The sequence below is a fragment of the Capsicum annuum genome, chromosome 5 (assembly GCF_002878395.1).
Source record: "Capsicum annuum cultivar UCD-10X-F1 chromosome 5, UCD10Xv1.1, whole genome shotgun sequence".
Taxonomy (NCBI): Eukaryota; Viridiplantae; Streptophyta; class Magnoliopsida; order Solanales; family Solanaceae; genus Capsicum; species Capsicum annuum.
In genome coordinates, this window is record NC_061115.1 from 20,616,083 (window position 1) to 20,632,421 (window position 16,339).

The following is a 16,339-nucleotide window of genomic DNA, read 5'->3' on the forward strand; positions in this document are numbered from 1 at the left end:
GTTATCAGTCATATCTACATTTAATTTATTGCAAGTTACATTTTCATAATTTCTTTGTTTCTTGATGATGTAAAGAAAAATTAAAGAATAAATATTTGTATTATTCTTCGTCTTTCTCTATTCTTTTATTGATAATGTATGCATTTTTTTCTTTTTTTCTAATTTGTGTCGTAGGAATATGCAATTTCTTAGCAGATTATATTCAGGTATTTTCAGTTATATTTTCTATAAATTTTGTACTGTAAAGCTATCACTTTATGATTTTCTCAATGATTAATAATTAAAGAATCTTAAAATATATGATAGTAGAAAAATAAATTTCTCTTTTTTTTTTAGTCGTACAAGATTTCTTTGTTTTTTGATGACATGAATAAAAATTAAAGAATAAATACGTGTATTATTCTTCATCTTTCTCTATTTTTCTATTAATAATATATGCCTTTTCTTTTTCTTTTGTTTTTTTTACTATTTGTGCTACAAGAACGGTTTATATTCAGGTACTTTAAATTATATTTCTGATAAATTTTGTATTGTTAGATTATTACTTTATGTTTTTTTCTATGATTAATAATTAAAAAATTCTAAAATATATGATAGTAGGAAAATAATAACTGTAGCTCAACAAAGATATAATTGTTGTTTTAATAATTTATTTGTGCACTAAAAAAAGACATTACTAATGTCTTTCATTAAAAGTTTTTGTTTTAGATGAAATTTTCTTTTCATTTTTTTTCTAACTATTATATCAATATCTTTATAAATAAATAGGGAGACTCCTAAATATATGATAATTGTAGTACAAGTCATAAGAAAAGGATACAATGTGATCTATATCTATAATATATTAAAAGTGTGAAGACTCTTAGAAAAGTGATTCAAATTTGTTGTCCTTCATTAAAAGTTTCTATTTTATATAAAATCTTCTTTTCATCTTTTTTCTCAAATTATTATTTAGTTATATTACATTATTGAATCCTAAAATATATGGGATAAGAATTTAAAATATGGTAAGATTTACTTAAATAGGGAGTCTTTTTTTTTATTTAAAAGAAGCATTTAACATAAATTAATAAGAGGAGTGCCCAGATTAATCTGGGTCAATTACATTCTGAATAGGGTCTCCATGAGACAAAGAGGTAGAGTTTCTAATTTGTCTAACAAAATGAGTTCCTAGAATGTCCGCCCATAAAGCTTCTCGTGCGCACATAGGAGGAACTACAAAAATAACCCCATTTCCAAGCTTTTGTAATCTTGCTCCTTCCTTAGCAAGAGCATCCGCCACTCTATTTTTCTCTCTATAGTTGTGCTCCTCCACCGGATGGACCAGTTCCGCCAGTAGTGACCCGCATTCCTCAATCAAAGCATTATATAGCAGATTTCCATTAGTGATCATGTTAATAACTTGCACTGAGTCTACATTAATATGTATGGGGGTGAGGTTGTTGGTTTCGACTAACCTCAGTCCCTCAAGTAAAGAAGTAAGTTCCATCTGATTATCGGTGACCTGGGTAAAGCTACTGTAGAAGCCTAAGATCCAGTCACCTCTATTGTTTCTGATTGCTCAGCTTCGTCCGTATTAAGTTTGATGGAATTGATTGGAGAGGGGTTCCACTTATCATAAATGTTAGTTGTGTGAGGTTTTTAAGTGCCAGGGTTTAAACAGTACAACTCAACAGTTTGAGCATAAGAGTTCTTGAAAGATGGTCTATTGGTGTGACCATTGAAGATGTTATCATTCCTAGTATTCCATATAGTCCAGAGAGAGAAGGAAAATATGGTGGACCAAGGAAGGAGGTTGTCAAACTGCTTATTCTTAATTTTTTTTCATGTTGTAGCCTAGTTTTCCTTCTTGAGATCTACTACAGACATAGGTGAGGGGCTAGAGGTCATTTGCATCATATCAGTCCAGAAGTGGGTGGTGGAGATGCATGATGTGAAGATATGGTCAATATTTTTAATAGGGTGTTGGCATATTTTGCACATATTGTCCACGGTTATGCCCATTCTGTTAAGAGTATCACACCAAGGGAGTCTATCATGGTGGAGGATCCAAATGAAGTACTTTATTTTATTGGGAATATGCATCTTCCAGATCCAGGTGAAAGAGTTGCTGGGGATACTTGGGTCCTTGAGGCTATTGGAAAGGATAAGGTCGTATCCATTGCAACGACAGGAAAAAAAGGTAAAGAAGATAACAGATCGTTAATGAAAAGAAGCATACATCAAATTTATATTGGGATCAGATCGTAGACGGGCGAAGACACTATAAGTCTAATCCTACACCATTTTTTTATTCATTTCGCCTAATCATTTAACCTAAAATAAGATTAAAATATTATATAAATGTGTGCTTGTTAGTAATCTATCGAAATTTATAGTTATAATATGAAGATCTCACAATTATGAGAAATTATATTATGTCAAATTATTTGTCCTTTTGACGATTAGATTGACACACATAAAAAAGAAGAAATTGACAATACCAACGATTATTTGTCCTTTCAACGATTAGTTAAGTTCTTTCAATATACGTGTACTGTCCACAGAGACAACACAAGTTCTTCTTAAAATAGTTGTCAATTTATAATGATAAAATTAATGTTGTGGGACTTTTATGAACCCTAAATAAAAAATAGCAAAATAAAGACAAATTGAATGTATGCTTCAAGGAAAATTTAAATATTTACCTTTTTTCTTTTCCTCATTCTAATGTTTTGTGATAATGTAAAAAGTTTCCGTTATTTTAAACTTTTCTTAATTAAAAGGCTTAACTATTCAAAATTACAATAGTTCTAATTTTTCAAGACTTTGTCCAACTTGACAAGTTATATTGTTCATTAATTTGTTCATTGGTGGTTTCATGATGCCTTATTATCCATTAAAACGAGAGGAAAAAAAAAAGATGAAGACGATAACATATCATTAATGAAAAATAAGCATACATCAAGTTTATATTGGGATAAGATTGTAGACGGGCAAAGACACTATCAGCCTAATCCTATGCTATCTTCAGCTTACTTATCTTTCCTAATTATTTAACCTAAAATAAGATGAAAATCTTATACTCCCTCTATTAAAAAATAATTGAATTGTTGGGGTATGACACACACCTTAAGAAAAAATGAAAGACGTAAATTAGTCATGTTTTTTCACTTTTACCTTTTTCAAACTCTAAAACATTAATGATCATGCTAATCACTCTCTCTACTCACTTAAATTATTCTAATAAAATTTGGGAAGATACATTTTTAACATAATCTTATTTCATCATCAATATTGGTGTCTCGAACCATTTCAATTGGTCTTCAATGATTGAACTATTTCAATCAAGTCTTCATCAACAATAGGGTCATGAACTTTTTCAATCAACTCTTCAACGATAGTGTCTTGAACTTTTTTAATCGAGTCCTCCACGATCAAGTTTTGAAATATTTCAATCGAATCTTCATTTTTGATAGTACCGAGAACTATTTCATCTTAATCTTCGAAATTAATATTCATAAAATATGTTAACTCTTTCAAATTTGATATGAAGATGCATGAGAAAAGATGGGGAGATATAAAGTATCATAGTCACTGAAAATCTAAGTCACATTAATGTAAGAAACTTTCAAGAAAATTAAGTCTCTTGAAGTTGAAACTCAACCTAGAAAATGTAATTTATGAAGAATAAAATTGAAAAAAAATTTCAACATGTATCTTAAATAATGAATAATTCAATTATTTTGAACATTAAAAAATATCTCAATAATTCAATTATTTTGGAATAGAGGGAGTATAAACATGTCTTTTTTAGTAATCTGTTAAAATTTGTAGTTATAATAACGAAGATCTCACAATTACAAGAAATTATATTATGCCAAATTTGTTTTTCAACTATTAGATTGACACACACCAAAAAGAAGAAATTAACAATACCAAGGATTATTTTTCCATTCAACGATTAGTTGAGTTCTTTAATATACACGTACGATTCAGAGAGACAACACAAGTCGATCTTAAAATAACTGTCAATTTATAATGACAGAACTAGCTGTTTTTCACACTCTTTAGTATTCAATTGCATTGTCAAATCTAGAATGGTTAGTATAACTGTGAGTATAACAAGTATGATGGCAGTTGAAGCTACTGCCCAAGGACTCTGAAAATAGTTATGCCTCAAACTTACCTGTCATTCGACTACATGGCTTTTCACAATGTTGAAGATGGAGCACATATCATGCATTGTCAAATCTATAATCCATAAATACTACTTAAATGCAATATTATTAAGTCCACGAAGCACATAAGTTACATGAATAATGGATCAGTTGTGACATAAATTCCTGCATTAGCATTTACACAAATTGTACCCCTTTTTTTTTGTGATCATGACGTGCATTATTAAACTAGTAATGCTATGAATAAATATAGGAATCAAAGGATTTAAGTCGAAAATCACAAAAAGTTATTAGCACATTTTTTAATTCAGTTATAATTCCTTAATAATAAAATAAACCATTTAAAAAATTAACACAATTAATAAACCTCAAGGTCAATAAATACTTGAAATAAACTAATAAGCATTCAACTACAAACCCAATACAAACAGAAGGGGGAAATAGAATTAATGAAAAACTCCTTAGCTCATCAACACACATACAAATTACATGCATGGAGTTGTGAAGAAACACTACAATTGAGATATTCAGACAATATTTCATGATAATAAAAACAATTACTACCTACGTAACGCTACCTGTGAAAGCTAGAATAGTTTGGATAGTTGTGAGTATGAGGAGTATAATAGCTGCCACAGTTGAAGCTCCTACCCAAGGACTACTAAAATAGTTGTGGATCAAATTTGCCTTCATTTTGTTCCATGGTTTTTCACAATGTTGAATTATTTTTCTGTATTCTTCTTTGTCATAAAAGCCGTCTGAAGGGCAGACCCCTTTACCAATTTTGTTGAAGATTTCAGTCACTTGTTTGTCCTCTCCTATCTCGTTCACTATGATTCCATTCTGTCGAAGCAAACTCACATCTTTTTCCGAGTCGATAAGCTGATCCATGAGAGCGGCAAAATCACTGAAATATTTATGATCTATATCAGATTGTTGTTCAAAAGCAATAAGATTTCTCAGTTTGGACTCGGTACTATCAAAGAGATGAAGGCAAGGGATTTTCATCAGTCCATTCTCGAACATTATATCAAAATAACATGTATCCAAAATATCCTCTACTAAACTTGTACCCGAAATACCTTCTTCGTTATCTGACTTATTAATATTATCTGACTTATTAATATTATTTCCGAAATTTGTGAAGCTAACTCCAGCTCCAGAAAGCTCTGTTGCATTTGGCATGACCTTGTAATCCTTATCTTTTCCCTTTTGTTTGGACCTAAATCTTTGCAAAGGATTGCAGCATAAGCTTTTCTTTCCAGGATCTGTGTTAGGATACACAATATGCCATGACATGTGTATTAAATGAAGTAAATGTTTGATATTTCCTTCATTAGCTTTATTATATATCTCTAGAAGTGCCGGAGGAATCCTTTTTGCCAAGGTAATATGAAAGCAACTCTTCGCCATTATTGCGAATGGTAATTCATTATCTTTCTTTGTCATATCATGAAGCTTGTTGAGGACAAAGAAGGGAAGTTGATTTTCTAGTAACATCAAGTCTCGAGTCACTTGATCACGTATGCAACCAACATTAGTATTGATAATTTTATCTTCTTGGGGATACTCTTCATGTAGCTCTCGAACAAACTCAACCACAAAACAACCATCAAGCAACAACATTTGCAAGAATCGATCAGCAATGCATCGATCAGCAATACGACTAATGTAATAATTGAGCACTCCTATATTATCAGACCCAGTAGACAAAATCTTATTCATGTCATGACCATAGTTTTCTATATCATCATAACACTTTAGTGCTTCCTCTTTCAATTCCATTAATTCACTGATGCAACTTTCCACACCAAGCTCCTTTTTCCGTTGAAGAAACCTTCGTAGGTAAAATACCTTGTACTTTTCCATTTGCCAAAGTTGAGAATCTTTCTTATGGTAAGGACCAATAGAGACCATCTTTGGTGTATAAGCATCTGGATTTGATTCACGTAGCCCCACATTAACTTTGAATATGGTAGGTGATTTTATAGATAAATTGTCTAAATGCAGAAACATTTTATCACAAATTTGATTTGCAGATTCATTTGTTTGCGACCCTGATGGATCTTGATCACTTGTTTCTTTCATGTCGATCAAATGATCCACCATTCTCCCTTTTTCTATCTGTAATTAGTATAAAAGAGTTAACGACTTTTTGCAATACACGGGGTTTCAAGTTATATTATTAGGGGTGAAATTGGAAAAAGAACGGTATAAATGAAACTAGTTGAAAACGATAGCCAACAAGCAAGTAATTACATGTTCTTTTAATACTCATTTTTCTTTACATTGTGTTGGGTTCTAGAGGAAATGTGAATGGAAAAATAGAGGGAACAAATAGAGGAAAGAGTGTGTTTTCACTTTAAGGAAGTAAGATTCTCCTATATTGATAGGAGAAAAAGGAACTTTATTATTCTTATATTGAGAAACATTTTTCATGTGGATAGTGAGGTAAGAACAAGACAAGCCTCATGCACTAAAAATTGAGAAGAGAGAGAGAAGCGGTATGAATGAAATATGATAGATTATAAGGTTAAAAATGCAAATTTTTGATATTTTTAAAGCTGGAATGACATATATAAAAATACAAATTTTTAATATTTTTAAAGTTGAAATCGGCTGGAATGACGTATATCCATATATTATGCCAGTTCATATATATATATATATATATGTGTGTACATATACATACATGTGTGTATACATATATATGTCCATACATATATATATATATGTGTATATACATACATATATACACACATTATGTTCTCCAAGCTAAAATGGGCTAGAATGACATATATCCACATATTATATTCTCAAAGCTGAAATAGGTTGGAATGACATATATCCACACATTATGCCAGTTCATATGGGGGGAGAAAAGACCAAAAGTTGTGAAGAGAGAGAGAGAGATGAGTAGTATGAATGAAATATGATAGATTCTAAGGTTAAAAATGTAAATTTACAATATTCATAAAGCTGAAATGGACTGGAATGACATATATCCACACGTTAAATCAGTTCATTTATATATAGAGAAAGGGAGGAAGAACTAAAAATTGAGAAGAGAGAGAAGTGTTCAAGATTAAAAGTGGGTTTTCTCTAAGTTCAAGATTTCAAGAAATGGGTCAAGACTATTTTCTTTAATTTATTATTTAATTATTTTTAGTATATTCATTAGATTTTTAAAATATAAGGAAAGAGAATCAATTAATTTTTTTTTTTTACTAATCAATTAAAAAAATACTCCTAAAATATATAGAAGGAGAATCAATTAATATTTTTATTTGTACTAATCAATTAGAAAAATACTTCAAAAATAGGATAGAAAAATCCTCCTAAAATAGGACTCTAATAAGAAAATACTTCTATAAATATTGAGACACACGCTAAACTAGAGAAAAAACTAGTTTACTTTTTGTGAAAATATGACTGATGCTCATCTAACTTGATTCGGTTGCATATCTAGATTGATAGATCCTTAATTTTCTAACCCTCAACTTCTTCACTACTTTTGTCAACATAATAGAATTATTCAATGTGTGTGTATATATATATCTTCTTTGTTTTTATTTAAATTATTTTTTAGTGTCAAAATTTTCACTCAGACAAGAATTATTTTCATCAAAACTGAAGCTTTGTGACTATTATTATTATTTTTTTTTGTTGTAGTTTACAGGTTGTAAATGAATTTTCAGCTGGTAGATGAATGTCGGTCGGTTTTGAGAAATTTTTTTAGGTAGAAGTTAGGTTTAATTGCATTATTTTTCTATCTCTGTTTTGAGAAATTTTTTTGTGTAAAGGTAAAGTTTGTTTGTATTATTTTGATATCTCTATTATTGTATTATTTGGTTATAGTTTACAGGTGATAGATGAGTGTCAGACAACCTTGAAAAAAATTGTGTAAAAGTTAGATTTAATAATATTGTTTTGATGTCTCTATCATCATATTGTTTTGTTGCAGTTTACAGGTGGTAGATGAATGTAGATCGACTTTGAAAAAAAGTTGGTAAAGGTTACGTTTAATTAAATAAATTCTCCAAAAGATGTTGAATTTAATTATTGTATTCATCTTTATTATTTAAACAAATATCTTATTTACTGTAACGTTTGAACTCAATAGAGTGGGGTATATATATATATATATATTACCAGTGTGAAGGGCCTTAGAAATACTGTTTGAACTTTTTGCCCTTCATTAAAAGTCTTTGCTTTAGACAAAATCGTCTTTTTAATATTTTTTTCTAATATTTAATAGTTGAAAACTAATTAAACATATTTATGGTAAACCTTTCCTTATTAGAAGTCATCAAAATTAATGACAACTAATATTTTTTTTATTAGTTTAAAAATTATAAATCAACTAAATTTGATTTTAAGAAAATTTAAAAAGTCTACAAATTTACATCAACATCTGTAATATATTAAATTCATTAACCATTTGAAATTTCTGATGGTAAAATATATATGTGCTTACAATAAAATATATGTTTTGAACTTTTTACACTTCATTATAAACCTTCGTAATAGATAAAATCATATAATTTTAAATAATTTAAAGTTACACGTGCGAGGCACATGCACCTAAACTAGTATAAAGAGAAAAAGAGAGGAAGGACTAAAAATTGAGAAGACGGAGAAAGAGAGAGAGAGAGGAGCAGTATGAATGAAATATGATAAATTATAAGGTTAAAAATGCAAATTTTCAATATTCCTAAAGCTGAAATGGGCTGGAATGACATATATTCACACATTATGCCAGTTCATATACATATAGAGAGAGGGGGGGGGGGAGGAGAGGACTAAAAATTAAGGAGAGAGAGAGGAGTGATATGAATGAAATATGGAAGATTATAAGGTTAAAAATGCAAATTTCAATATTCCTAAAGCTGGAATGATATATATCCACACATTATGCCAGTACATCTCTATATATATACACAAACACGAGACATTTGTGCTAAGGTAAAATGTGAAGATCACTTTGTAAATTTAAGTATCAAACTGATGATTACATTGGCTCAAATTTGAGTGTATATCTATTTATTTTGCCCTTTATAAAATAGTTAATTATAAGACAAATATTATCTTATGTTGAAGTTACTCTTGGGATTGTTAAAGTTCAATATTTTTTATATTCATAAAAATGAATATTGTGATGATGGAAAAAATCATCGTTTTCACCTTAAACTATACACGAAAAGTCTAGGTCACGTCTAAACTATCCTAGTGACCTATTACACACCTAAACTATATAAAAAATGAAAATATTACCTCCTTAGAAGGTAACGAGGCAGAGAAGGTGTATTCACCTTCCTAAGGTGCGTGAGAGAAAGGAAAAAAAAATTAAAATGGCAGCTTTCATACACGTGTCACTATTTCATTTGTCATTTTATCATTAAATACTCCTAATATTCTTCTTAATATATACAATTAGATTAATTATTTTTTAAATTGAAAAAATATTAATAAAATTAAGGTTTTTTAAATTTTTTCAGCTGAAAAAATATTAATAAAATTAAATTTTCTTATTTATTCATTTTAATATGTAGGTCCCGTCTTCTTCAATTGCTTCTTTTTCACCAAAATCACTATTAAAACACCACCATTGACACCATCATCATCAAACTCAAATCTTTACCACAATAATTTTAAGAGTCTACCATAAATTTTATTATCGGAATCATAATACAACCGTCACTATTTCATTTGTCATTATATCATATTAAGTACTCCTAATATTCTTCTTAATATATACAATTAGATTAATTATTTTTTCAATTGAAAAAATGTTAATAAATTTTTATTTTATTTTTTCAACAGAAAAAATATTAATAAAATTAAATTTTCTTATTTATTAATTTAAATATGTGGGTCTCGCCTTATTCAATTGCTTCTTCTTCATAAAAATCACCATTAAAACTCTACCATTGACATCATCATCATCAAACTCAAATCTTCACCACAATAATTTTAAGAATTCACCATAAATTTTATTATCGAAATCACAATACAACCATTAGTATCACAAAAAACAAACAACCGCAATAAAATTCAACATCCACTTTGTCAATATCACCATTCTTTAACTGTTTTTTCTTCACTTTATTGTGAAGAATCAAATACAGTTGGAGGTAGTAGTTTGTTGTTGTTACTGCTAACAGAACAACCCATTTTTGTTAGCAAAGAAAAAAAATGAACAGTTACTTCATCGTGCGACGGTGGTTATGGCGGCGGCGATGGTGGTGGACGACGGTGGTGACAACTGGGGAAGAAATTGAGAAATGGAGGAGACTGGGAGAGAAGTGAGTCAATGAAGTGATTCAAAGAAACAATGGTGATTTTTATTGTGATATTGTGATTTCGATGGCAATTTTAGTGATGGATGTTGAATTTTATGGTGGTTGTTTGTGATTTTTGTGATACTAATTGTTGTATTGTGCTTCTGATAATGAAATTTATGGTGGATTCTTAAAATTATTGTGGTGAAGATTTGAGTTTGGTGACGATGGTGTTAATGGTGATTTTGGTGAAGAAGAAGCAATGGGTGACGTGGACTTTTTTAAAAAAAAATTGACATAATATCTTATGTGGTAATGGCATGACAATGATGTGACGCGAGTGTAAATCACTCTCCATCATGTGACTGGTTCTTATGTTTTGGAGTAAAAATAGTTTCACTTTTTTATAGTTTAGGTATGTAATAGGACATTATGATAGTTTAGGTGTGACCTACACTTTTCGTGTATAATTTGAGGTGAAAACGATGACTTTTCCCTTTGTGATGATCGATGCATAAGTTAAGATTCTATGGTACTAACTTGAAATGGTTTAGTCCTGTCCTGCTCTTAAAATTATGGCTAGTAATCGATAATATCTCGCAATCTCTTAAAATTTATGGCTTTATGCCTTAGTATGAAAATTAATAGGGTACAAAAAAAATTATATAGATGATTTCAATTAATTCTTCATAATTTTAATCATATATATGGCTTTGTTTAGTTTAGGTATTATGATCTTTATATTTAATTGCCAAAAGAAAAGTGGGCTGATGAAATAAAAAAATAAATTACAGAGGAAACTGTTTTGTGTGTATAGTAGAGAGAAAAACCTTTTTTTTTTTAGTTTGAGGAAGCAGTGGAATTTGGTCATCTGTTGAAGTAATGCCAATGGAGTGTGACCGTGCCATCCCTTTTTCTTCAACTCTATTTCCTACAAAAATACAAATTCCCTTTAATATCAGTACATACTATAATTAGTATTATTATTATTAATCCAATGCAATTCATTGCGGAATTTGATTTGAAAAGAAAAGTCAAAGCAATAAAATGGAAAAATTATGAGTATAGCATCAACTCTTCTTTTACTTTATGAAAGGCTTTAGTCCATCCCATAAAACTTGTTTTGAGATTTCACTTGAACCGTCAACGAACCTTTGTACTTATTGAATACTTTCATCCTTGTGAATTTGGATCATCTGAATATTTTTTTGACAATCAATTAAAAGTACAAAACGTGTGCAATATACTCGCACTGACGTGGCAATTTAACGAATAAATTGTTAACATGTGTCATGTGAGTCAAAAAATTAATTTAAAATGTACTACATAATTAAAAAAAAAGAAAATTATTTTTTAAATTAAAAAAAAAAACATCTGTAACTCACCTTTTTTCTTCTTTAAACACAAAACCCATTGGAGCTTCACCAAGCTGGTCACTACCATCTCCGTTTTCCTTTTTTCTTCTTTATACACAACAAAGATAGCAAGCTTCAGATAACCAAAAGGAGAACAGGTTAAACGTAAGGTGGGATGATCCAGCAATTCAGGGTTCTCAATATTCCAACTATAGAAGCAAAATGGGTCATCGTGTTTTTTACCCTCTCTTAATTTCTGCACTTTTTTTTTTTCAAAAAGTAGTTCTTTTTTAATATTTTATTTCTTTTTAATTTTTGTAAAAGTAAAAGAATTTCTGAATGAATTAATTAAATTTGCAAGAAGAAAGAAGAATATTTTCGTCACTTAAATATGTTCGTCTTCATTTTCGGTCACCTCCGAACAAATATCGTTACTTAAATTGTTCATTTACCTAAATTGTTCATTTACCTGCGAGCAAATATCGTAACTCAAACAACAACAATAAAAAACCCAATATATTCCCACATAATGGGGTCTAGGAAGGATAAAAGATACGCAGTTCATACCACTACCTCCAAAGAAGTAGAGAGGTTGTTTTTTATAGACTCTCGGCTCAAGACAAAGGACCGTAGACAAACGTCACAAGCATACATATGATAAAAATAACAGAGATACAACAACCACAAAAATAAAGTACATTAACCAATAAAGGACACCCCCCTCCCCCAACCCTAGCATTACCAACCAAGCTACACCAAACTCGCCTAATTACAGACTATGACTTGACCACACCCCTTAACCCTCTATCCTAATATTCTTCCTCCAAATCTTCCTATCGAGGTCACGTCCTCAGTGAGCCATAACTGTTTCATGTCACGTCTAATTACTTCTGTCTAGTATTTCTTCGGTTTACCCCTACCTCGCTTGAAACCATCCAAGGCCAACCCCTCACACCTACGAATATTAAACCTCTCCAGGTTGAGCAAATATCGCTGCTCAAACTAAAATGTAAATCCATATGTTTATTCAAACTGATATTATAGAATTTGATAGGATTAATTTGTATCCTCTTGATTCTCTCGCCTATATAAACTATGCAAGAAAAGGCAAAGGAGCAAACAAAAGTAACGATAATGATAATGATAGAGGAGGAAAGAAGAAGGTGTACAACGGCAACGGTGGCTTACTAGTGGTATGGTGAAGGAATCTAATGGCATAGAAGCAAGGAAGAAGAAAGATTTTTTTTTCTCCACAAAATGTCTAATCATATAGGCAAGGAATAAGGAAAAAAATTCTCCCCAAAATGCCCTTCTCACGTTCCTCTTAGACGTGCACCACACACATTGTGTCACATAAGCAGAAAGTGTTTAAATGGTTCAAATGTAAGATAATAAAGGTATCCAATAGGTACAAAGGTAAGTTGAGCAGTCCAAGCGAAATTTCGAGATAAGTTTTAAGAGTTTATCGATAATTTAAGCCTTTATGAAAAGAACCTTACATATCTTGTCAAAACCAGTAGAAAAATAAACTAATTTGATCAATAAGCTCTATTCCTTGGCTAAATATGATGTTGTTATAAGCTCTATCACTCATCTCATAATATTTATGTATATTCTTCTTGGTAGCATTGAATGTTGTATTGCTTCATAAATTTTAAATTTTGAATCTTCCTTTTAAAGTAGAGAACAAAAAAATATCTTAAAAAAAAAAACTCGACAAAATCACTTTTGACCACCAACTTCAAGTCAAATGCGTGAAAATAACGCATTTAAACATCATAAAAAATATGTTCAGTAGGCACATTTTAAAGATAATTCAAGTATTCAATAGGTAAAAACCTTAGTATAAACATTTATATTAAAAACTAGACATCGAAGGCCGGTGCTGAGCACGGGCCCAATATATATTATTTTTTATCTTAATTTATATGACACAAATATAATTTAGATAATCAATTGTTAAAATAATTTAAATTTTTAATTATTGTGATTTATAATACTTTTTCTTCTATTCCAATTTAAGTGATACTGATATAAGTTCGAAAGTCAATCGAATATTTTATATATTTTATATTTTTAAGTTGTTAAATATGTGATTTATAATGCTTTTAGCATAATTTTTCAATAAGTTATGTTTTCCTCTGTTTCATCATAATTTCTGTGGTACTAATATAATTTTGATTGTCAAACAAATATTTTCTGTTGACATATCATTTTGTGTGTATTTTATCTTTTTTATGAAATATTATAAATTTTTTAATCCTTAGATGACCATAAAAATTAATTAGGGTGATATAATAAAATTAGGATTGAAACAATGAAGCAGACATGTCTTAAATAACTTATAACAACTAATTAAAAGTGATAAAACAAAATTATTATAAAAAAATACATGTGGATTTTTTTTGAATGGGTCTCATATAAGACATCTAATTAATTTAAACATCGAGAGTTTATTTATCATTTTATGTTTATTTTATCTTTTGATTAACTATTATTAATTTGTTAATAGTTAAATAACTTATAATAATTAATTAGAGGTGATAAAGTAAAATTATGATTAAAGCTGCTGACGAAGGTAGTACAAAATATCAAGAGTTAATTTATTATTTTATTTTAATTTTATCTTTTTTTTTTCAAAATTAATTACCGGTGATATGATAAAATCACGATTGAAACAACAAGCAGACAGTCTTAAATGACTTATAACGGTGATATAATGAAATTAATATAAAAAATGCTTGTGAAAAAATTAAATAGGTCTCATATAAGATATCAAGTAGAAATAAAACGTCAAATTAATTTATCATTTTATATTCAATTTATTATTTTTATTAAATATTATTAATTATTATATACTTGGATAATCTATAATGATTAATTAGGAGTGATATAATAAAATAACGATTGAAGCAGCTGAAACAGACAACACAAGGAGGTACATCGAAGAGGTGTCTGCTTATTGCCCTTTATAAGTAAGTAAAATCGAACAAATTTAAAAGTTTAACGTATGTATTCTGTCTATCCTTTTTATATCATCCCAAATTAATGCCAGTTTGAGGGAGTATTAGGCATTTTTTTGCAAAAAAAAAAAAAAAAAAATACTCTTTAAGAAATCTACTATCATATGAATGTGATAAAGGGATAATTTCATATCCTGATAATTTTAATATTTTCCTCTGGAGAAACTAACAGCACAAATCATTTCTACAAAGTGAATATTGTATAAAAATTTGTAAAAAAACAACTAATCAATGATGAGTAACCAACAATAGCTGTAGTTAAGTGGCAACTACTTCTTCCTCGTTATTAAAGGCTTCTAAGCTCAGCTTTTAAAGTGACATCTTTTTTCGGGAATTAGAATTAAATTAAACTCTAAAATAAACATCAAACTCTGAAAGACAATAAAAAAATTAAAGATGACTATAAATTTACCTCTTTGATTGGGTGTTTCTTCTATTGTGCCTGTTCAACTCTTGCTTCTCTTTGATGACTTTTCACTACTATATAATAGAAGAGAAGAAATACAAGCACTGAACATAGTACTCCTTCTAATTCAAAATAACTGAATTTGGAGTTATTTTTTCCGTTCATTTTTATTTATCATTTTTTGATATAATACACCTATTAAAAAAGTAATGATTAATATAGTAAATTTACAATATTATCCTTATTAATTGATGTTTAGTAATATTTATTGAAAAATAATTTAAAGAATAAGTAATTAATGCTAAGAGTAAAATATGATTTTTTTTCGTTTCTTGATTTGTCAAAAATGACAAGGGAAAATGAAAATCGAATTAGAAAAATAATAACAAGTAAATCCGAAGAGAGTATTTTTTGATGTCCAAAATAAGTGAATTATTCATTTTTCAAGAGACATGTTGAAAATTTCTTTCAATTTTTCTCTTCACTTATACTTTTACTTTTAGGTTATGAGTTTCAAGAGATTTAATTGACTTTATTTTAATGTGGCTAAAATTTGATGAGTAAATAACATCTAAAAAGGTAAAAATAAAAAGTAAAGTATAATTTATGTATTAATTTTTTTTCTCTTTATAAGTGTGTACTGAGATAAAAATTTATTTATTTTGAATTAGAGAAAGTATTTGATGTGTAGGTGTAAATTTTATGGTTCATAAGTTATTCTATAAAATTTATATTACATTAATTTTTAATTATTTTATTTTATATAGTGAAAATTAAAATTTTTTGAATCTGACCCATCGTTTCGAAATCGATACAGTTTGGTTAATTTTTATTTTTTTTTAGTTAAAACCTCATGTACGAATTATAAGTAGAAGTTATAACACGATGCTATGCATATTTGTAGAATTTTGAAAAAAAATCTTTGAATAGTTTTATAGTTTAAAAAGATGATGAATCAAGATAATATGAAAAATGAAAAATATAAAGATACGTTTTCACTAGTTTACAGTAGTGTAAATTTAACTAGAAAACAAAAAGAAGAGAAATCAGTTGGCTCAAGTCAACGAGTGGATGCATATATTTTATCTTGATTTTTTTTTTATATATATATATT

General features: G+C 28.8%; 1 protein-coding gene across 3 annotated transcripts; it reads right to left on the reverse strand.

Annotated features, from left to right (window-relative positions):
* Window positions 1-4,518: 4,518 nt before the first annotated feature.
* On the reverse strand, window positions 4,519-15,375 carry LOC107870379 (putative UPF0481 protein At3g02645). 3 transcript variants are annotated; one of them, XM_016716887.2, is made up of 4 exons: window positions 15,232-15,375; window positions 11,827-11,904; window positions 11,272-11,372; window positions 4,519-6,284 (listed from the first exon to the last, which is right to left on the reverse strand). In XM_016716887.2, exons 2-4 carry the CDS (start codon window positions 11,882-11,884, stop codon window positions 4,725-4,727), a joined length of 1,719 nt encoding a protein of 572 aa, XP_016572373.2. In that variant the 5' UTR covers window positions 11,885-11,904; window positions 15,232-15,375; the 3' UTR covers window positions 4,519-4,724. The 3 variants fall into 3 exon arrangements, with proteins under 3 accessions (XP_016572373.2, XP_016572374.2, XP_016572375.2); XM_016716888.2 differs by having other exon boundaries at window positions 11,827-11,929; window positions 15,232-15,361; XM_016716889.2 differs by lacking the exon at window positions 15,232-15,375 and adding an exon at window positions 12,985-13,132.
* Window positions 15,376-16,339: the final 964 nt, after the last annotated feature.